Raw genomic sequence first — 21,333 nt, forward strand, 5'->3', positions numbered from 1 at the left:
ACGTCGGGCGGAGCAGCAGACGGAATATCTATTTATCCTAAAGCCGACCGATAATTACCTAATCGACCACACCCACGCAAATTTGGCCCAAGTCTTCTACTCCGCAGCGGGGGAGTTTCAGCTCTCCCCCTAACACAAACCACCCTGCGTGTCTGTCTGAACTATCCATCCAATGTCATACTGTGTACTCCGTACGGTCGTTCTATAGGATTAGTGCTGGGCTCCCTCGTCTAGCTGAGTTAACCTAGCTACCCTTCAGTGACCCGTTTGTCGCTTTCTGCTCCTTATCAAACTGGGCCTCGGACATGGCTGGCTTGTGCTCTCCGTTCACCTTGGAATAGAGCCACTTGAGCAGGGCCGTGTTTAGGGTCATCAACGCAGCGCTGACGAGGAACAGCGCCACTCGCCACGGTGTGGTCAATTTCTCAAATAGGGGATATGGATACCTGTTTATTTTGGGAAAAAAAGAAAACAAGGGGAAATCATGGAACACGGTCATTAACTGCCGGCGCGGCCACCTTGGGGTTCAGGAGTGAAAAACTTACCATCCGTTATACCTGTAGCACTGCTCGACCCAGAACCAGTAAGCAAAGGCGATGGAAGTAGCTAGGCCGAACGACGGCATGGCCGTGATGGTCCACGGAGGCGAGAACAGCAGCAGATCAATTACCAGGGCCAGTGCGGGGACCGCGTGGAACCCGAGATCTGTACCAGTTTGGTCAGTTACGCTCCTATCTTCGTCTGCCCAAACGTCAGAGATCAACGAGTCGATGCTTCGCCGTACCCGGTATCAGCGCCGTTTCTGCCCACTCTGGGACAACCAGCTTCTCGTCGACCTGCTCTGTAGAGTCAGCTATGCACACTTGAAGCGAAGAATTCCAGAACCATGGATGGGTGCTACCATCTTTAGCCCCCAGTACAGCACAGCTATCAACACCTCAAGCGGGGTGCCACACACGGATAGTATATTCTTGACGAGGAACAGCCGGCGAGATGAGAGCAAATCGGCAGCCAGGCCCGCGGTGAATGTCATGGTCGCCAAGGTAATGCCAATGATCGTCAGGTACTGGAAGTGCCAGCCATATGCTTCGTTTCTATGACGGCGGCGGACGGACAGTCAGGACACCGTGTACTCGATCAAGCTCCGATATGAATGGGCACTCACGCAAAATTTGGATGATCGACCATACTACCGACAATGCATGTAAGCCAATGGCCACCCTCAACGAGTCCTTTTATTTTAAAATCTTCACCGCAGGCGACGAGTGTCAACTTACAATTTGAACGACGCGATAAAGCTCGAGAGACCGGCTAACTATGGACATCATAAGGCAACCCAAGTCAACCAGCGTTTTCCTCACCAAGTATCATATGATCCAAAGAAAAAGAAGGATATAAAATCGCCATTTGACATGCTCCTTTTAAAAAGTCAAAGGAGAGCGGTGGGTAACCTCTGTGTACGAGAGGAGCCCCAACTTGCCGTCGTAGACGCTAAAAAGTACTAACATGGACCATTGCGGAAATGCCAAAAGACGGCGAAGAGAGCTTCTGAAGAGGATGTCTGCCTTCTGCGGCAACAGATCCTGCGGTGGAAGCCATGGCAGGTTAGAGTGAGCAGAGATCGTGCCTTGGCCGTTTTGTCCGATGCAGTCGTTTCAACACGAATAAGTATTATGTATTTTAAAGAAAATCACTAAGCCAAAAGAGAGCAGAGAAATAGCAGATTAGAAAAAGATTGACAGTAGTAAAATACAATTCCTGTCCTCCAGAAGCGCCAGCACCGAAGAGCGAAGAAGTAAAGAGGGGAGAAGAGAAGGAAAAGTGAAGAGAAGACGCCGACGAAGGCGCAGCAAAAAGGCACTTCTCGCTTGATGTCATTTTTCAGCCTTACGGATGGATCCGCTGCTGCAAGGATCACTCAACCGTCCAGGCGCACCAGAGGATCAGGGATGCCGCTGGTGTATAAGCCACTGAGAGACTCGCCGTTGCAAATTTGCAATTTTTCGCTGCCCTTTGGAAAGAGGCAAAACTGTCCGTCTTTGGGGCTTGGATCTCCCAAGGGTAAACCAGGCGGTTGACTCTCAGCTGACATCGTTCTGGCGCCCCCCGCAATCTCTTGTCTCCTGCGCATCCCCAAGAAACACCAGGCACAAAGGCATAGTTAGCCGGTGCGTTGCGCCATCCCCACACAATCCTTATCCCGCTGAGCGGTGACTCTTGAAAATTTTTATGGGCTGTTAGCTCTATACCTACCGTCCCAACCTCGCAAAGAGCCTCTCACGCTTTCCTCCTATCCCAGATCCCCCGCACGTCCTCCGCCACCCAGAATGGCAGACACCAGACATATTTCGTACGGTCGCGGGGGCGCAGGTATGGATATCAGACTCAATGAACCTAACATCGTCTCCGTTTGACACATGTTGATATGTTTTTGGCTAGGGAATATGTCCCGAATCTCGCCCGCACCCGAAACCGTCGGGGACATGTCCTGCCCAACAATCAAAGCAGAAGTCTACACCACCGGCCGAGGCGGCTCCGGGAACATGGTCTCCAACGATGATCCTGAAATCACAAGGGCAAGGCAAGATGTTGATGTTCCCCCGCCAGTTGTGGCGGGAACAGCCGACGAGGGATGGTTTCACACCGGAAGAGGTACGCAAACGGCCATATTTATCGAAACAGCCCAACCACAAGCAATACTTGATACATCTACTGATCCAAACACCTGCCAATAGGCGGCGCAGCAAATATCTATTATCGCTCCACTCGCGACATCATCCACTCCGGGGACGACGCCACTGCACACGCTCCCATCGAAAAAACCGCAAGCAACTCCAGCAGCCTCGAGCGCAAGAAGACAGACAGCAGCCTCGAACGGATCAAATCAGCCAGCCAGGAAGAGAAATCACGGAAGCATCCCTTCGCGCAGTTCTTTGCTCCCGGGCATCATCGCCGCGATCAAGAGGATCGTGAACGCTCGAAGAGCAAAGATCGAGACAACGCTTAGGTGCCATGTGGCATATGCTGTGTGACGATTATCGGACCGTTGTTATTCGTATTCCTCGTCTATGAATTTCGAACTGACTTGCGTCGCGATCTAGGCCTGTGTGCCCGATCTAGTCTAGACTGGTTCTGTGTATATGCCTTGATATATGATATTCATGTTGGTATACATAGGTTTTAAGGAGTTTTGCCGGCATTTTTTTTTTTTTTTTTTTTTTTTTTTTTTTTTTTTTTTTTGGTTTTACTGCTGTTGTTTCTCAAAGTTCATGTATACATGTACTTACGAATGTTTTAATGCGGGGGGGGGTGATGGAGTCGCTCTCTTCATTTCACTTCACTCTTTAGATCCATTTTCCTGTGTCTCCTGAGCATTTCTAATGTTGGTGATACTGCATGGAAGGCTAAATAGATTCTCTGACCAGTATCAAAATCGATGCGATAGGTTATATTGACCTTTTTTTTTAAGATATAGTGCAAGTATTATATCGAATCTTTACTGGATATTGCAGGCACACTGGACGTCAAATCCCCTCCGACATGCCTGATCAGCGCCTCGGTGTTTTATGATTGGTATGGCCTTGTCCTCGAAGGCTATACATGTACATCGTGAGTCCATACATACATATATATACGTAGGCAAAGTACGCAGACAATAGTAGATTGGTGTGCCCTTAGGGAACCCATCATCCAAGAAACTCACCGTTGGCAAGCATCGTCCACGGTAAGTTCTCCTGCCACGATCGCTGCATTAGCTTACGCGCTCGTCGAATCTGTATGTTAAGTCAGTATCAACGGGACTATAAAAGTAAATTGAAATAATATAGAATAAGTAAACAAATAGAAACCGCAGAGGGGGAGTAGTATAAATACAATACGCACCTGTTTCATCCCCACTCCCTCGAACCCTTTGAATCTCGCACGAATCGCCTGCCTCTGGGTCGTATCCCGCGTCTCGCATCCTGCGGTGAAGAGCGGTAGCAAAGCACACACTTCGGTGGCTCCACCGCGCGAAACGCGATCTAGCGAGTCGATCAGCATGTTTATCGACTCCACGACTTTGGTGTCGGAGGCACTCAGGCAGAACACTCGTCTGTACAACTGCACGATGCCTGTAAGGCGGTACGAGTCGTCCAGCGCCGCCATATCACCAAGCTCAGGAAGGCCATGGTGCGTGCGGTGATGGTAGTTGCGCGAGCGAGACGATGTCATGTCGAACAACAGTCTCTCGGCGCGCGTGAGGATGAGCGGAGGAGGCGTCCAGGCCGAGATGGGACGACCTGTGACGGGGTCAACTTGGCAGACATCGCACTCGTGGATCAGTTCCGCAAGACGGACGAAGAACGAGCGGCATTCGAGGGTGAATCCCGTGAAGCAATCGATCTCGAGATCACTTCCGGGGTTCCGGGGCTCGTCAAGAGCGACGGTGGACCAATAGTTGCCACCGAGCAGGGGAGGTTCGGTTTGCCGTGACGACAAGCTACCCAGGATATCCAGGTATCCGAGCCAGCGACACAGAAAGAACTCCACCTGGTCTGACGAATACTTTACCTGCATCTGCCTCCTAGCCAGGAACAGCCCGCGGGCCAATTTTAAGTGGCTTTCCCATGGAATTGGGACCTCGAATGTGCTGGGGCTGATGATCTTGAGAGATGCTAGCATGATGGCGGTTGCAAGGTTGGTGTCGGAGATCTTTTCGTTTGGGTCATCCAACGCATGGCGAAGTTTGGGGAAGACATGGCGGGTCCAGTGTGCAATGCGGTTATACGGCTCCGCGTGACCGAGCAGCCGTGCGCGATGGCTGGCGGAGTACGCGAGTAAGAGGTTCAGAAGGTTTGTATCTTGTACGGCCACTGTATCTTCAGAGTTAGAGACAGCTCTCCTAGTATGATCCAGTTTAGGGGGTGAGGGGTGGGGGAACTTAACTCGCTGGTAATACGTTAGAGAATGGATTATTGGAGCAATCGTGGGGCACCAATATCTTCGAGGTGTGGTTTAGAAAATGGTAAAAGTACAATAGATTGATGGGGCTCTCTTGCAATGCGGCCGGCAAGGGTATTAGATATCGTGGGATATTAATGGGTACCGGTCTAGCATAGTATCCTCCCTTTGTAAATAGAGCAGTCACTCTCTTCTTGGTATCCCGCTCAGAGTCGGTCGAACTCGACGTCATGGTAGGACTAGTGACGGGGCAGGCCAGCTGCAGCGTGGCAATCTTGTACTCGATTGCCGCTGAATCGTCGTTTCTGTTGATGTCAAGGTCGACGCGGCCACAGTCGAATCCAAAGCTAACCGCTGTTTCGCTCGATCCAGTCACGATGACAGAAGCGGAGTTCTCCCGGGTGGTGGGACAAATATCAGCAGATGGCGGCAAGGCCCCATCGGCAATAGAATGTGACAGTAATGACTGTACGGACACCCGCTGGAGTTCAGGGCGCGCACTCGCATCCTGGTGACCAAGTACCTGCTGGTGGGGGGGATAAGCTTCTTCAGAAGTCGTATCAGAGGAATCGGTGGATGAAAAGAGGGTTCCTCCAGGCGTATTGCTTGAATCGCGTGGGCCAGATCCTGGCTGAGAGTAAGATCCCGGGCTCATCACATCTAGATCCTGAAAACCCTGTGGTGATATCTTAATCCTTTTGGCGTCGCGATGAGATTCTCCGGTCAGGGCCCGCCTGGGATAAACTGGAGGAGAGCTGAGCGTGGTCTGCAAGAATGTAAATGGCGGAGAAGTGCTCGTCGGCTGAAACGGGGAGATCCCTGGGCTGGCAACTGCGGAGTCAGAGGGTGAAGGATACGGAGAAAGTTGGACCTGGGGGAGTGTTGACGAGTCGTCTCTCGGGAAAACAACGGACGCAGGCGATGGATAACTGTTCGCGGTCGTATAATTCGAAGCCGACTGAGGATATGTTGTTGTAGTCCTTGGAGGAAGATGATGATGACGACGATGATGTGCAGAGAATGCAGGCATCAGACTGTGATTACTTTTACCGTTCTCTGTCGGCGAGGCATGACGGACACCGTCCCCCCAGAGCTTGTCGTTGACAAGTCGATTAGGCTGCACACCCTCGGCTGTTGGTCGTCTCGACGGAGAGGAAGCGGATGCCTGCATGGCCACTTCTCCTCCTCCTCCTCCTCCTGATGCTGTTGCAACTGATTTGGCTACAGTCGTTCCCGTCGATGACGGATTTACCGATTTCTTCTTCCCGCGCCCCTCCCAGTTCAGCCTGATGCTGTAGTCGCATGTGTCGCCCTGTCTCTGGCAATTGACGCAAACCGGCTTCTCCTCACCACTAGCGCAGGTATCGACCATCAGCATCACGGCGGGAATTTCTTCCAGCGTCGCTATCTCAGGAGCCAACGCAGATTGGGGGGGAGAATTCGCACGCACCATTTCACCTTTCTCGCCTTGCAGGGCCTCCCGCCGAGGAAAGACCAGTCAGCAAGGGTCAAGACAAAAAAAAAAAAAAAAAATGAAATGATTTGGTGATGGGCGGGTGAATACCAACCAGCAGCCATTCCTGCTTCTCCTTTTGGGCTCTGGAGCACCGGGCTTCTTTGGTCGAGGCATTCTCTCTCGGGCGGCCGCGGGGAGGAATGCGGGTTCAGTCGAGCCGGGGCGGAGCGGGGAAGGAAAGGGGAGATCGCGGCCCAGAGAGAGCGGGAAGATCGAGCGTGGCGGGCTTCATCTGGCAGACGGCGGTGGTGAAATTGTCGGGGCAGAGAACTATACCCCACCAGCTACATATGTAGAAGAGAGTTGAGACGTTGTTGAGGCGGTCCCGGTAGTCAGGTAAGTACAGTACTGCTGTGGGCGGTCCACGCACGCGATGAGGTTGTCGACGAGCTAGTAGTTAGTTAACCAGTTACGGGGTACTTCGTACATGGTCGACGAACAGGGGAACCGACGGGGGTCAAGGCTTGGGATGGCTAGCGACAGCGCAAAATGACCTCCGTGGTCGACACGACAAAACTACATACAGGGTTACCGGCATCTCTTTCTGTCTGACTGTTTTTTTTGGTCTTTGGTATTCAAAAGCATTAACTAGCGGACTGACTGCCTACGCGCCACAGGCGAAGCAATGGAGCAAGTCAAACGAGGTTAACTCTCCTGCTTCTGCTGGCCCTTTTTCTTTTCTTTTGGTTTCTTTGTTCCTTTGTTTCTTTGTTTGTATTTTATTTTAAACTCGAGATTATCACAGAGTACTCCGCACTCCCATACATAGTTAAACTACTTGACACAAGAGAACCCAGTTCATGAGTTACCTGCTCCTCGGGGGGTTTCACCCGCCAGTCAGATGGCGCTGAGAGAGCAACGAGTTAGCCAGCGGGTGGAGGCCGTTTGGTAAGTTAACCGGCGAATCCAGTTAAGCTTGTGGCAGCGGAGTCCCTCGTGATGCCGTTCCAAGAAAGATATCATCATCATCATCATCATCATTATCATCATCGTCATCATTACAATCATCGTCGACTTGTCCTCTTTATGTACCTGCAATGGTAGGGGGGATAATGGTGGATAACCCTAATCCCACGCCATAAACCCTATTGATACGGAGTACGGAGGTGTGGAACAAAAGTTCCCGGAAAGCTTATACAGACAATACTGTTTTACAAATACCTACTACCCCACCAAATTTGCTAGGAAACTCAAAGTACCCCTGAAATTGACTAGTTACTCTCATCTGAATCCTGTTCCAAATCCTCTCAAGGATCCTCTCTACCCAAATTATATAGACAGCTAGAGCTTCAGCAGCTTCCAAAGTCTCTAGACCAGCTGCCCAAGAATCTACCCCAAGATCCTGCTGTTGAGAGAGCTTTCTCTTAAGTCATTGACCCTTCCATACACAAGGTGTCTTATAGCCACCCTCTCTATACTCATTACCCCCTTCCAAGCATATAATCTCTTGAATATGATGTGGAATCCACTCAATCCACTGTTGAATCTTTGCTTGTGGCAGCTCTTTCCAGACTTTCTTTTATTTATATTCAGCAGTCTTAGATTCTTGTGGGGCATCTTTAGCAGTTATACATCACTTGAGCCACATTCAAGCAAGCTCAATCATATTCAAATCTGGTGAATTGCCAGATCAAAGTAAGCAGTTGATCTTGTGTATATTATACAGCTCTTGTTGGTAAAAATAGATATGTGCTGGAGCTCCATCTTCTAGAACAACAGTATTGAATCAGGATTCAAGACATTTCTTGATGAAAGAGAATAATTTGGCAAGAGAGATCTTCTGGAATGAAAGAAGTATCAGATTAGCTAGAGAATTCAATAGTAAGATGATAGAATCTTAACATCTTCTGATACCTATATTAATCAACTCCCTCCTTGCCTTGTTGAACAAGCTTGCCAGTTTTCACAGTGAATTTAAAAGTTAGCTTTCTTCCACAGTTTGAGTGAATTTGTAGATGGTGAATCCCATTGACAAGCTCTTATTTCTTTCTTGTCTTTATCTCACAGTCAATATTCAAGACATTCAGTTTCTTTTGAGCTTGATGTTTGGCTGCTGCAGTCTCTAGTTTCTAAATATAGCAGAGTCCCTTCTTCTTGTATGTAAAGCAGCCCTAAAACATAAAATCTGAGAACTTTTTTCATTACTAGTGTATACAGATAGAATTATAAGCTTCTGAGAATCTTCTTTATTGTTAGGTGAACTGGTCATAGGTCACATAGGTTTTCCCAGAATTAGGGGTATGAAAGAGCTAAGTAGGTATGATGCCTGCAACTGATGGGAGAGAGTTGTATGTAAAATGTAGGGGTTCCCTCACTCAGAGACTGAACACTGGGGTTCCCACAATCCATGCAAATCATGTGATTCTTATATATTCAGTGTTGGGGTCACATGAATATCTCTGAACATCTGATATCATCTGATACTTGGTTGGTCTAGATCTACATTTGTAACACTATCCCCCCCCCCCAGAGGCCTCAGACTCTGAGATATAGAGCCACTAAAGTGATTTTTTGTACATCATCATAGCTTCTCTATCATTGGTGGAGCATTATAGATTCTTGAATGTGTAAGCTTCTGCATTACTTACTGCTTGTCTATATAGACATTCTGCATGCATATCACCACCAGTTGCAGTAGACATTCTTCATTATAGAACAGCAATTATTTTATTATAAAAGTCCAGCATTTCATCATGTACTTATTTCTTTGTTTGTTTGCTTGTCTGGTTGCTATATCATCTGTTGTTCATTATCACATTGTTTATCAACAAGTCATGGGACTAGCAATCTTGGTATGTTATAATAAATATAAATAGAGAGTTTCTGACTCTTTTCTTTCTTCTTTTCTTCTGCTTTGTTTGGGCTCAGGCATTGTTTCTCATTTGTTTTATAACTTGTTATAATGTTGTTGTCAAAAGATCTTGTTACACACAATAAAGAAGACACTCTTTTATACTCTGTCTGTGTTTACTCAATATTTACAGACTGTCTGGATGAAGGCAAGTCTTGTCTATAAGATGCTGAGAAGAAATCTTGTTCTTATTATTTAGAATGTCAAATCTGTATCTGTTATAATATAAGTACATCTTTATCCATTCTTCTTATTGTTCTGACATAACTGTAGATTCCAGAATCTGCTGTCAAACTAGTTTGTTAGCTCTTGTAACTTTGAGAAGAATACTATAGTTTTGACACAGCTGATCCACATCATCTGTACAATGTCAAGTGCATGAGTATACTCATGTGTGAATTTTGTGGGCTTGACTCAGAAGCTGCTAAATATTGTCACTGTCAGACTACTTCTACTGTTAAAGAATCTTTCATGAAACATTGTTGTTCTGTCTCATGCTATGTAGTCAAGACTGTGAATCTCATGTCCAAGACAGAATTTATTAAAGATAGCCTGTCTGAGTTTCTTTATTTATCAAGCCCAGTTTGTACTGTTCTCTCTTGAGTAGAAGATGAAGTTGCAAATATCTGAGTCTTACTTGATTATCTTATGACTTGTTTAATGAGTGGAACCAAAGCTCTTCAAGACAGCACAGAAACTAATCTTATAGATCTTCTGTATTATCTTACTTATTCTCAGACTAACTTCTGCTTAGGCCAATCTTATATCTTCTATTAATTATCTAACTGATGTTGTTTCTTCTAGTTTTTGAAGTATTGTAGAAATACTTTGTTCTCTTTATACTTCTTTATCTGTGATATCTTTCTCTATGACTGCATCTTCTGTTGTGATTCTGTCTATCATCATATCAAATGTATCTGTAACTTCTGAGCCTCACTCATCTATAGCTGATTTGCCACTGTCACAGCTATATCTCAGATGCTCTTGTGGTATGTCTTCTTGCTGTTAAATTCTTGATTTTGTAGATATGTTGTAATCTTTATATTTGTTTCATGTCACATTTATCTTTCTTTCTGTATATAGGTTTGTTTATCTTCTTGTAATTTTGTCTTTTCTTTAGATAATTCTTAAGAGTTTCTTGTGCATTTTTGAGATTTTCCTCAGGTTCCCACATCAATTCCTTAATAGAGAATTCTTTCCACTTCACTAGGTAATATCTCTTGCAGTAGTGTGTTTTGTTGTTCAAGATTTCATCTACTTCCCACTCATGATGGTTGTCTACCAGTACTGCAGGAGGATACATTGGTGTCTCACCTATTCTCATGCAGTACAGTTCCAACAATGAGACATGGAAAACATTATGAATCTGATAGCTTGGAGGAAGCTTCAGTTGATATATGTTATTTTCTATGGCCTCTATCACTGAGAAAGATCCATAGTACTTGTTGTCTAACTTCTTGCAAGAACATATTGTTTGTAGGTTTCTTGATGACAACATTACTTCATCATCAGATGCATACACTTTATCTTGATATCTTTGATTATAGAATCATGCTTGGTCCTCTTTTGCTTTTGTCAAATATTCTACCAGACTATCTCTTAATACAGAGATCATTCTCAGTCTTCTGTCAGGCACTGTCTGTGCATCATCATTATTGTCATTGACTGACTTCTGGATCTTGTCTGATTCCCTAGATTTGAAGCTGTACATTGCTTTGAATGGGAACATGTGTGTTGTGGAGTGTTCTGATCTGTTGTATGCAAATTCTGCATATACAAGCCACTCCTCCCAGTCATCTTGTCTATGACTATAATAAGCATGAAGATATCTCTCCAAAATCTTGTTCAGTGCCTCTGTTTGGCTGTCTGTTTGTGGGTGGAATACTGTGCTAAGTTTTCATCTAACTTTCATGTAAAAATATAGCTCTGACCAGTATTCACTTGTGAAAACAGATCTCCAGTCTGAAATAATATTGTTTAAAAATCTGAAGTCTTTAAATACTCTTCTGAACAGAAGATTTGCCATCTCTGGTGTGTCAATCTTCTTTCTACATACAAGAAAATGTGCAAGCTTTGTAAATTGATCCACAACAACCAGAACTGCATCATATAAGTTCCTCTTCTCTCCACTTGGAGAGAGGTCCATTATAAAGTCCATGGATATTGAACACCAGGGATCACTGGATGTTGGCAATAATGTGAGCAACCTATATGGTTTGTGTGTTGGAGTCTTCTCTCATTGGCAGGTTTGGCATTTGTGTATGTATGTCTGAACATCTTGTCTCATCAATTACTAATTGTATTTTTGCTGGAGCAAGGCAAATGTCTTTGCCATGCTAAAGTGATCTGCAAATGGGTTGTTGTGGTGGACTTGTAGTAGTTCCTGTCTTAGAGCCAGATTATTAGAGATGTAGATCCTGCTGCTCTTTATCAAAAGACCTCATTCATCTATTTTCCACTCTGACTGCTGAGATTCTGTCTTGATGAATCTTGCTTGTACAGAGGGATTATCTCTCTGTGCTTCTAGCAGCAGATCCAACATACTGGAGCGGGGTACGATGGGATGCCTCGTCAAAGTAGGCGAGTTGGTTGATATGGTGAGAGCACAAGAAAGGTGAAAAATCACCACATAGTAAGGGTATGGTCGAGTAGTAAGTGTAGAGATAGATATGTTCTAACAGACACCTAAGCTTGCAAGGAGTAATAGTACTAAAGAGCCCTGTACTAACACAGGCAGCTCTAATGAGAAACAGTAGCACATTTCATGAACAAGAAATCTTCATATTCTCTAACTAATAGCCGAACTGGTAGTAAGGAATGAGTGTGTAGAAAAGAGCAATGGTGTGTGAAGGTAATAAGCAAGATGCAGGGGCTACAGGTGGTTTATATAGCTCAAGAATAGTAGCTTTGGGGTGGTTTGCACCTCAGACTGGAACAACCTTTGTCTTAATAAGATACTGGAATCCCCACTACATTTTCTTCTGGCCTTCAATGTTGGTGTCCCCTGACAACAAACAACATATAAAATAAAACAAAACCAATTTAGTAAAATAAGAGAATAATAAATAGTAATGAGCAGTCTGGTAAGGAAAAACATAGGAAATAAGAATAAGAAGAGTGATAGCAGCAATTCCTAGAACCAGAGATAGGTGCTGTCATCAGTCTTGACTGAGCCAATGTTGCAATGATTCCTATGGATGTAAGCCAAATAGTTGAGAAGCTCCTCTCTATTAAGTGTGTGAGTCTGTAAACCAAGTTTTGAAGCCATTAGTTTAGCATGATTATAGTATAGATAGATGTCAGCTTTCTTATTGCTAAAGGCCTTTCCTAACTGCTTCAGAATGTGAATAAGCTCCAACTCTGAATGTGTTTTTGTACTCTTTATCTTTTGGAGAAGCTGCTGTTTGAAATCATGGCAATGGTAAGTATCAGAGTGTACTGCCATGACAGATTCTTCTTGTTCATGTTGGGGTATTTCCTTGTCACTTTCAGGAGGAATAATGGACTCATCTTCATCATCTAGACCTTGGAGGGTTTGGTGTGCTGACATGGCTGTGATTCTTTCACTGCAGTGCTTCAGAGCTTCTGATTAGCTGGGTGGATTGGCCAGCACACTGGTGAATCCAAATGGTGGCTGTGATTGGCCAGTTTCCAATCCATGCAATCTAATTGACATTGTACTATGTATAGAGGCTCCTGATACATTGCAGCTATGCAGCATTGACATCCCACCTATTGGAACATCTCTTGATGATCTTGGTGACTGTGGTTCTTCTAGTAGATCTTGGGGGCTGCTTGCAGTGGGAGGGCTCCTAGTAATATTCTGAATTGAATGTTGGGAGCTAGATGACTGTGGAAGAGCCAATGGCTGTAGAAGACCATAGTTTCCAATAGTCAGTTCTTGTTGGTGTAGAGCATCTCTTGAAGAAAGTTTGCAAGTGTGATTGACTTCTTTGTCAGCTGTAGTATAATTGCCTGGCAATATAGCTAAGCTCTGGTGATGTCCAGCTCCTGTAGCATCTAGTCTTTGGAGCACTGTGCTGTTAATATTGTTGGCAAACTTATCCCAATTCTTGTAGATATTTAGAGTATGGTGAAGCTTTTGTGTGGCCCACAGGCTCTTCACTTTTGACCATATGGCATCAATCCTGTCTATCCCCCATGTAGTGACAAGCCTATCCTTGATCTTTTGCATATCAATGTGATGTTGTTTGACATCCAGGGTAACCTTTTGAGCATCATAGAAATTGGCTTCAAAATTGGTGTGTGTAACATGTTGCCAAGCTCTGAATCTTTCAACATATCAATAGAAATGGGCCACTAAGTCAGTGACTACATCAGTCACTTGCATAAGTGTGTTCATCAGCTCAACTTGTAGACCATATTGATGGTGTGGAGCTTGGTTATTGATGTATTCCATAGCTGCTGTTAGGTTATTGAAGAAATGGCTATCCAAATTAACTCCACTGTCTCTGGTAATGACCAGGCCTTGGTTTTTGGTTGCTGGTGCTAAAGGAGGCAGGTTGCTTCATCCAGCTATTTTTGAAGAATATCAGAGATCAAAAAATTTGCAAATGTCAGAATAACAGAATAGAAGGAAATGTTGAATCTGTAAAAAGAATCAAGCTTGAATGTAAAAGAAAGTAAAAGCTCCAGCAAAGAAAAATTGACCTTTAAATATCTTCAGAAAAAGTGAATGCTAAGCAAATAACAAAGAAAGAGAAACTTTCTGAAAGAGCAAGCAAAAACTTCACTTTGCAGGCAAATAAAAGAAACTTCCTGAATAAGCAAGCAAAAAACTTCACTTTTGCAAACAAAACACAACAAATTAAACATCTTGTGGAGGTATAACAACAGCAAAGCTTCAGTTATCTGGTATAACAGTTGGAAATTGTGTTTGCTCCATTTTTTCTTGATCATTTTCATTTTCACTCTGATCCAAGAAGCTAACATTCAAGGAACTGCTAGAGAGAATGTTAGGTTGACTTCTGGTGGCATATCTTTGAGAGATGTTCTCCATCTCTACATCAGAATCTGCTGGGCTATCATTAAATGACTTCATTCCAGGTTTCATAAGATACTTCTTTAATCTGTTTCCTGCAATAGATTCTTTGAGTTCAGTGCTGTCTAACTCTTCAAGATGATAGGCACCTAGTTCTTGATTGGCAGACTTAACTCTATAGGGTTCTAGTCATTAAAAGTGCAGGATGTTATTTCTAGACATATTCTGTTCTTCTTTAGTATTGTGAAGCAAGACAAGGTCTCCAGGTAGAAGAGGGTTGGTCTGAACATTATAGGTATCATTAAAGTATTTCTTATTTCTAGTATGCATTTGAAGCTGATAATGAGCTGCTTTCAGGACATTCTCATCTTATCTTTCAATTTGCTGTGCTTGCATCAGAAGCAGGTCTTCAGTTGTTTGAATCTTTCACCAGGGAATTGTTTGCCAAGTAGGAATCTTGAGTTCAATTAGAAGAACTGCCTCCTGGCCCATTAGCAATCTATAAGGGGAGACACCAGTACTAGTCTTAATTGTTATTTGATCTGCCATCAGAATCACAGAAAGATGTTTAATCCAATCCCTTCCAGTGCCATTGGTAGCTTTAGCTAGCCCATCAGCCAAAGACTTATGGCCAACTTCCACCATACCATTTGCAGGAGGGTTATAAGGCAAAATAATAATGTGTTTAATGTTGAATTTCTTCAGTAAGATCTCTACAATGTCCTTATTTTCTGGTCCTCCATCCATAACAAATTTGGCAGGCAGGCCCCATTGACAGATGATATCCTCATAAAGAAATTTGGCCACAGCTTCAGCTGTTGCCTTTTTCAAGACTCTAGCTTCCACTCATCCAGTGAAGTCACATCTGGCAACAACCAAATAATTTTGTTCTTGACAGAAAGGCATGTGCTTGATATCCACCCCAACTTTCTCCCAACAGATAGGGGCCCAGGTAGAATGAAGCTCTTCACTCAACCTTTGTGAATCTTTTTATTGACATTGAGAACAGTGCTTCACATAAGCAGACACATCTTTATACATCTCTGACCATCAGTATTGAGCTTGTAGGGCAGAGTATGTTCCCTCTTGCCCTTTATGGCTAAATTCATCATGCATTATGTGTAAAATTTGTTCACACTGTTCTTTGTTGTCCACAACATGTCTTAGAGACACACCAGATCCTGCTTGCCTAAATAGCTGATTGGCCTCCACCACATATTTAATTGCTTTTCTTTGGAATCTCATGTACTCTTTTCCTTCCATGCCCAATGGTTTTGATAGGGTGGTTAGGTATTGTGCAATTTTCTCTGATTCTTCTGAATATGTGGAGTCCAGTATCCTAAGGTCTTCACTATTGAGAGCTTGGCCAGCTAAAACTCTTATAGAATTCATAAAGGCAAACAGATCTTCATCTTCTTCAGATTCAGGCTGTTCCCTAATATCTAGTCCTCAGTGAGATAGTCTGTCAGCAGCTGTGTGTTTTGTCCCAGGAACATGTTTAACAGTAAAGTTGAAGAGGTGTATCCAAGCTATTCAATTAATAATCAAAGCTCCTGGAACATCTGTAGCAGTTCTATTAAGTTGGGTGACAAGAGTTTTTGCATCAATTTCCAAGGTAAAGGGCACTCTATAGATATGGTGTTGAAATTTCTTGAAGGCTTTCAAAACAGCTCTGCATTCTTGTTTGCCAGCATCATATGTTTTCTCTGAATCACTCCATACTCCAGATTTGTATTGTGCAGGATGTTGAGCTCCTTGTTGCTCCTGAATAATGCATCCTCCCTATTCTAATCCACTGGCATTAACAGCCACAGTGATAAGCAAAGGATCCTGTTTGTAATTGATTGGGAGAATGATAGGGAATGAACATAACTTTTCTTTCAAAAGTATAAAGGTGTCATTTTGCTCTTCAGTCCATGTCCATGTAATATTTTGTTGAAGCAGATAATGTAAAGGTTTGGTTATCCAACTATAATACTCTATAAGTATTTGGAAATATCCAGCAAGCCCTAGGAATCCTTGTAATTCTGTAATGCTTGTAGGAGTAGGCTAATTTGCAATTTTAGCCATCTTGGCTTCCTCAGGTTGTTGTCTGTTATAGTTGCAGATCTATCCAACAACATTGACTCCAGACATGCAGAATTGAGATTTGGTGCTGGAGATCCTGGCCCCAGAGATTTTGACAAGCCATAGAATGTAGTCCAGGTTCTGCAGATGGTCATAAACAAATCTTCTTATTCCTGGGAGGACTTCAGTTTTATCTTTGATATGTGATTCTTTTACCCCAAGGTTATCCATAAAGGCTTGAGCAATCTCTGGAAAAACCTTGTGTATTATCTTCATTATTCTGTGTTGGGCTTGAGCTGGCAAATTCATTGCCCCTTGGACTAAAGTTGTATGGTGAAAGAGCCCAATAGAGATTGCAATGGCTGTCATATCTCTGCTTTCTTCAGCTAATGGAAAATTATTGTATCCAGAGAATAAGTTGCATAGACTAGCCATAACAAGTCTGCTGAAGTCTTCAGTGTATTTGTCAACATTAGGAGAAATAAAAGTGTCCTGAATAGTAACTTTGTTGTACATATGTACTGTGTCAACTAAATGATATTTGCCTTTCTGTTTCTTTGCAACCAGAAAATAGGAATTGGTATATGAACCATGGCAAGGCTCCAATGTTTTAGCTTCTAATCTGTCCTGAATGATTTTAATTAGCTTATCATGTAAAGCATGAGAAATTTGGTAAGTCTTAGTCTGCCAAGCCTCATGGGGCTCTGTCTGAATAACCTGGGGAGGCAAGCATTCAGGATGAATGCCATATAGATCTTTGAATGACCAAGCCAATGCCCCTTCATGTTTATAAAGGACTGATATGAAAAATTCCTTCTTCTGACTTGTCAGTTTGAATCCAATTTTGAGCTTCTCAATTCTCTTATTTGTTAGCTGTTCTCCAACAGGAAAGGGTGTGATCCTAGGTCTAATATGGTCATCAAATTCACAATTAAATGTGATGTGTTTCTTCTCAGGGTAATACTTATTCAAACAAACATCCACCCAATTATCTAGGCCTTCTGGCTTGCTTCCATCAGATTTTCCAGGTGCTAATGGTCTTATCTTATCAGCTTTCTGCTTATAAGCAGTGCACACTCTCCAGACCTCTGAAGAAGATGGTCTGATGTCCCATCCACTATTGAAAATGTCTATCTGACATGATTTCTTTGTGACAAAATTGTGATTTTTGTTCAGAGATGTGTAAATTGATTGAGCACTTTGTGGAATAGGTTTGTGAATTAAACTGGAATTTATATCACATGTGTAATGTTTGCAGTGAGCTGTGATGCTGTCTGGATTGGGAAGTGGAGGTTGGAAAATCTGAACTCCTGATGCAAAATTATCCTTGTCTTCTGATTGGTCCATTTGATTCACCAGTGTGCTGGTCAATCCAATTAGACTTAGTGTGCTTTTGGATTCACCAACACCAGAATTATGTTTCTCCTCATTGCTGTAAGCACCAATGCCAGCAATGCTGCCAACACTCCTGACTTCCCTATTCTTTTCAATCTCCTGACCTTCAACCTTCTCATCATTAATTCTTATACCCATTGTCTTCATCACATCTTCTTCATCCTCCTCAGGCCTTGTATCCACAGACACCTGTCTGATTAAATGCCTGTTGAATTGTTTAAATGATTGCTGTTTGATTTATCAGTTGCATATCTCATGTTGCTTGAGTTTGGCTTAAAGCCTTTGAAAACTAGGTGATGTGTTTGTTTTTTGTTATAAATTTCACAGTTCACTCTGTTGTCTTCTGAGGTGTTGCACCCCCAACAGGCAGCAAATTGCCAAGGTCTTTCAAGAATAAGTTGCTGATCCCCTCTCTTGAATATAAGGAAAGGGGTATGTGTAACAATATCTCCAATTTGAACAGGCACTTCATCACAAAATGTGTAAAAAGAAGTGACTTCTCCTGTTTGAACAATCATAGTCACTTGCAGCTTATTTTCCATTGGCAATTTCAACATTTCAGCATACTTCTGAGACAACAAATTGATTTCTGAACCAGTATTGATCAACACCATTAATTCTTGTTGGTTTATAGTGACTGGCACATATAATGAATGCATTCCATATGCTGTTTTGGATTTTGGCACCATGGGCTTTGAAGTAAGTTGACTGGAATTGATCTTTAGCTCAGGCTGAACTGGTTCAGAGACTCCAACCCTTGCATGGCTTTTGCTAGTACTGTTATTCCAGCCTGATCTGAAGAATGCTTGATGAAGCTTTGGTGATACACCTATAAGCTTCTTGACTGACAATTTGACTTTTCCATTGAGAATTTGACCCATTAATTCATTGGCATCTGTTGAATCATGGATCTGAGAGGATAAGTGATCTGTTGCAGAATATCTTGGTCTTTGTTTCTCTGCAGACTTGTTCTGAATTTCAGGCTTCTTCTGATTGATTGATTCAATGTCTTCCATAACATTGTCATCAACACTAGCCTGATTATTCTGGTAAGTAATAAATTGTCCAGTATGCTGAGTATGAGGTGTTGCAATCTTAGCTCTTTGATTATTCTTAGCTTCTCCAACTGTTCCAACATTGACTGATGTTCTTTCTTTCAATGGTTCATATTTCTTATCTGAATCAGATTCTCCATCAGACATTAGATATACAAGCTGTCCTGCTTGAACCTTCACACTGGTTGAATTTATGGGAGGTGTTTCTTCTTGCTGATTGATCTCCTTTTTAGAGCTTGTTGACTCTGGAATTGCCTATTCATTCTCTTCCATAGACTGCACAATATACATGTTTGGGATTCCAGGTTTAGGAGTGACAGCTTGATAGTTTTGACTCTTAGAGCCCATGTGTAAGTTCTCTTTGTCATCAATATGGCAGTATCCATTACTCATATTGGATTGGTATTCATAACACTGAGATTGATGATGTCCAGGTTTTTCACAGTAGAAGCATGAGGGATATGTTGAAATTCCTCCAGTTCAAGCTCCTCCTTATCCACAAGCACTACTATAGCCTGTCATAGGAGAGCCATTTTGAGCCAAATAGGGGTTGACTGGCAGTTGAGTATTCTCTTGTACAGTTGTAGGATTAACAGTCACATTTGTTGGATAATTTGGTATAGGTTTCAGAGATCCTTCTCTCTGCAGCATATAATACTGATCAGAATTCCCTTGTATCTGATTTGATTGTACTCTCATGGCCAATGCCAAATTTGTGAACTCATTGGTCATCTTTTTAATAGCAGCTTCAATATTGGTGCTGTCAGAGCTCTTGGCTTTGGCTTTCAATTCAGATTCTTCAGTCTTCACAAAACTAGCTGTTTTCTTTGGAGCTTCAACTGTAGGGAGCTTGTTAGTTAATTAATATTGCTCACCAAGCTTCTCCATTTCCTTCTGTTTCATTTCATCTTCTTCAAAGACCTTCTTATTCCCTTCATACTAGTCAATCAAATCCATGGTCACCTGAACAACTTTCCTAAAATCAATAGGCAACATATCATCTGAAAGATTGAGCTTGGCCTTGTCAATAACCTTATTCCAGAGCTTCTCAGGTAGCCCCTGAAGGAACCAAGACATCTTAGTGAATTCATCAAGCCTTCCATTTGCTTGAACTGTACTGGCAATAGTAGTGTATTCTTGAACATAGGCATGAATGTTGCCATCCCAAGCATGTGGTTTCTTTGTAATTGCCTGGAGGTAATCCTGATGGTGAATCTTGTAAGTAATGTCTTGATCATGAAATTCATGAATAATCTCTTTGGAGAATACTTCCCAATTACCTTCTTTGTAGCCTTCCAAGGTCTTCATCCATTCTCCAATCCATGTAACACAGTACCTAGCCAACTGTTCAATAATGTTTTTAGGGTCAATTACCCCATGATCCTTGCACATCTGATAAAATCTTTCAATAAACAGGGTAGCATCTCTGCTGTCAAATCAAGGTGCATTTGCTGTGCCAGGGGAAGGCATAGGAATGTGGGAATGAACCACAATTCTCTTGTTCTCATCCAGTGACATAGTTGCATATGATCCTGTAGTACCTTCAGCCATAGTTGATTCTGATTCCAATTTCTTGGTTTCTTGATCTTTGGTCATGTCACACAGTATGTTCTGTCTATTAGTCAATATCTTCCAAAAATCTGTTTATTGGGCAAGCTCTAGATAAGAGGCATTCAAATCTAAGCTCCCTAATCTTATTCCTAAAAAAAAAACTGATTAGTACTGTGTTCCTAGTCCATAAGATCTTACCTTGAAATAGTGTATCACTTTATGTGTCTCAGAATTTGTTTTTCTCTTCCTTGGCAGTCACCAAATCACCACATCATCATCTTCAGGTCTCAGCTTGGTCACCAAATGGAGTGGGGTACAATGGGATGCCTTGTCAAAGTAGGTGAGTTGGTTGATATGGTGAGAGCACAAGAAAGGTGAAAAATCACCATATAGTAAGGGTATGGTTGAGTAGTAAGTGTAGAGATAGATATGTTCTAACAGACACCTAAGCTTGCAAGAAGTAATAGTACTAAAGAGCCCTGTACTAACACAGGCAGCTCTAATGAGGAACAGTAGCACATTTCATAAACAAGAAATCTTCATATTCTCTAACTAATAGCTGAACTGGTAGTAAGGAATGAGTGTGTAGAAAAGAGCAATGGTGTGTGAAGGTAATAAGCAAGATGCAGGGGCTACAGATGGTTTATATAGCTCAAGGATAGTAGCTTTGGGGTGGTTTGCGCCTTGGACTGGAACAACCTTTGTCCTAATGAGGTACCGGAATCCCCACTACAATATATCTCTCAATATATTGGATAAAACCTAAAGAAAAAAGACCTTTAAAGAAAAGAAGACATGTCTGCAAAAGAATCTAGCAGATATATATGAATAAAACAAGATATGCAGGCTGCAGAAGCAGATAGAATACAAACAGAGAATAGCAAATAATGATTTTTCTTTAGAGTTTCTCTTACACACAAGACCAATAGAGGAGTCAGATAATTTTAATGATGTG

The 21,333-nt window shown here is 42.8% G+C and overlaps 3 protein-coding genes across 3 annotated transcripts; 1 reads left to right on the top strand and 2 right to left on the bottom strand.

The window, feature by feature from the left end:
• Positions 1-3: 3 nt before the first annotated feature.
• D8B26_007056 (uncharacterized protein) lies at positions 4-1,359 on the bottom strand. The gene is made up of 6 exons (XM_066125401.1): positions 1,278-1,359; positions 1,166-1,189; positions 902-1,094; positions 785-836; positions 546-705; positions 4-446 (listed from the first exon to the last, which is right to left on the bottom strand). Exons 2-6 carry the CDS (start codon positions 1,186-1,188, stop codon positions 245-247), a joined length of 630 nt encoding a protein of 209 aa, XP_065981483.1. The 5' UTR covers position 1,189; positions 1,278-1,359; the 3' UTR covers positions 4-244.
• Positions 1,360-1,944: 585 nt separating this feature from the next.
• On the top strand, positions 1,945-3,114 carry D8B26_007057 (uncharacterized protein). The gene is made up of 3 exons (XM_003071915.2): positions 1,945-2,370; positions 2,440-2,652; positions 2,736-3,114. Exons 1-3 carry the CDS (start codon positions 2,328-2,330, stop codon positions 3,005-3,007), a joined length of 528 nt encoding a protein of 175 aa, XP_003071961.1. The 5' UTR covers positions 1,945-2,327; the 3' UTR covers positions 3,008-3,114.
• A 280-nt stretch (positions 3,115-3,394) lies between these two features.
• Positions 3,395-6,394, bottom strand: D8B26_007058 (uncharacterized protein; the record flags this gene model as incomplete). Its single annotated transcript, XM_066125402.1, has 3 exons — positions 3,395-3,773; positions 3,883-4,929; positions 5,087-6,394. The coding sequence occupies 3 exons, from the start codon at positions 6,392-6,394 to the stop codon at positions 3,687-3,689; spliced, it is 2,442 nt and encodes an 813-aa protein (XP_065981484.1). The 3' UTR covers positions 3,395-3,686.
• Positions 6,395-21,333: the final 14,939 nt, after the last annotated feature.

This window comes from Coccidioides posadasii, chromosome 4 (genome assembly GCF_018416015.2).
Source record: "Coccidioides posadasii str. Silveira chromosome 4, complete sequence".
Taxonomy (NCBI): Eukaryota; Fungi; Ascomycota; class Eurotiomycetes; order Onygenales; family Onygenaceae; genus Coccidioides; species Coccidioides posadasii.

Bases quoted from the DNA above. Each gene is read 5' to 3' on its own strand.
- D8B26_007056 (XM_066125401.1), bottom strand. From the start codon at position 1,188: ATGGTCGATCATCCAAATTTTGC. The intron at 1,095-1,165 runs GTGAGTGCCCAT...CCGCCGTCATAG, and splicing joins GTCGATCATCCAAATTTTGC to AAACGAAGCATATGGCTGGC. The intron at 447-545 runs GTAAGTTTTTCA...CAAAATAAACAG, and splicing joins TGCTACAGGTATAACGGATG to GTATCCATATCCCCTATTTG.
- D8B26_007057 (XM_003071915.2), top strand. From the start codon at position 2,328: ATGGCAGACACCAGACATATTTCGTACGGTCGCGGGGGCGCAG. The intron at 2,371-2,439 runs GTATGGATATCA...GTTTTTGGCTAG, and splicing joins GTACGGTCGCGGGGGCGCAG to GGAATATGTCCCGAATCTCG. The intron at 2,653-2,735 runs GTACGCAAACGG...ACCTGCCAATAG, and splicing joins ATGGTTTCACACCGGAAGAG to GCGGCGCAGCAAATATCTAT.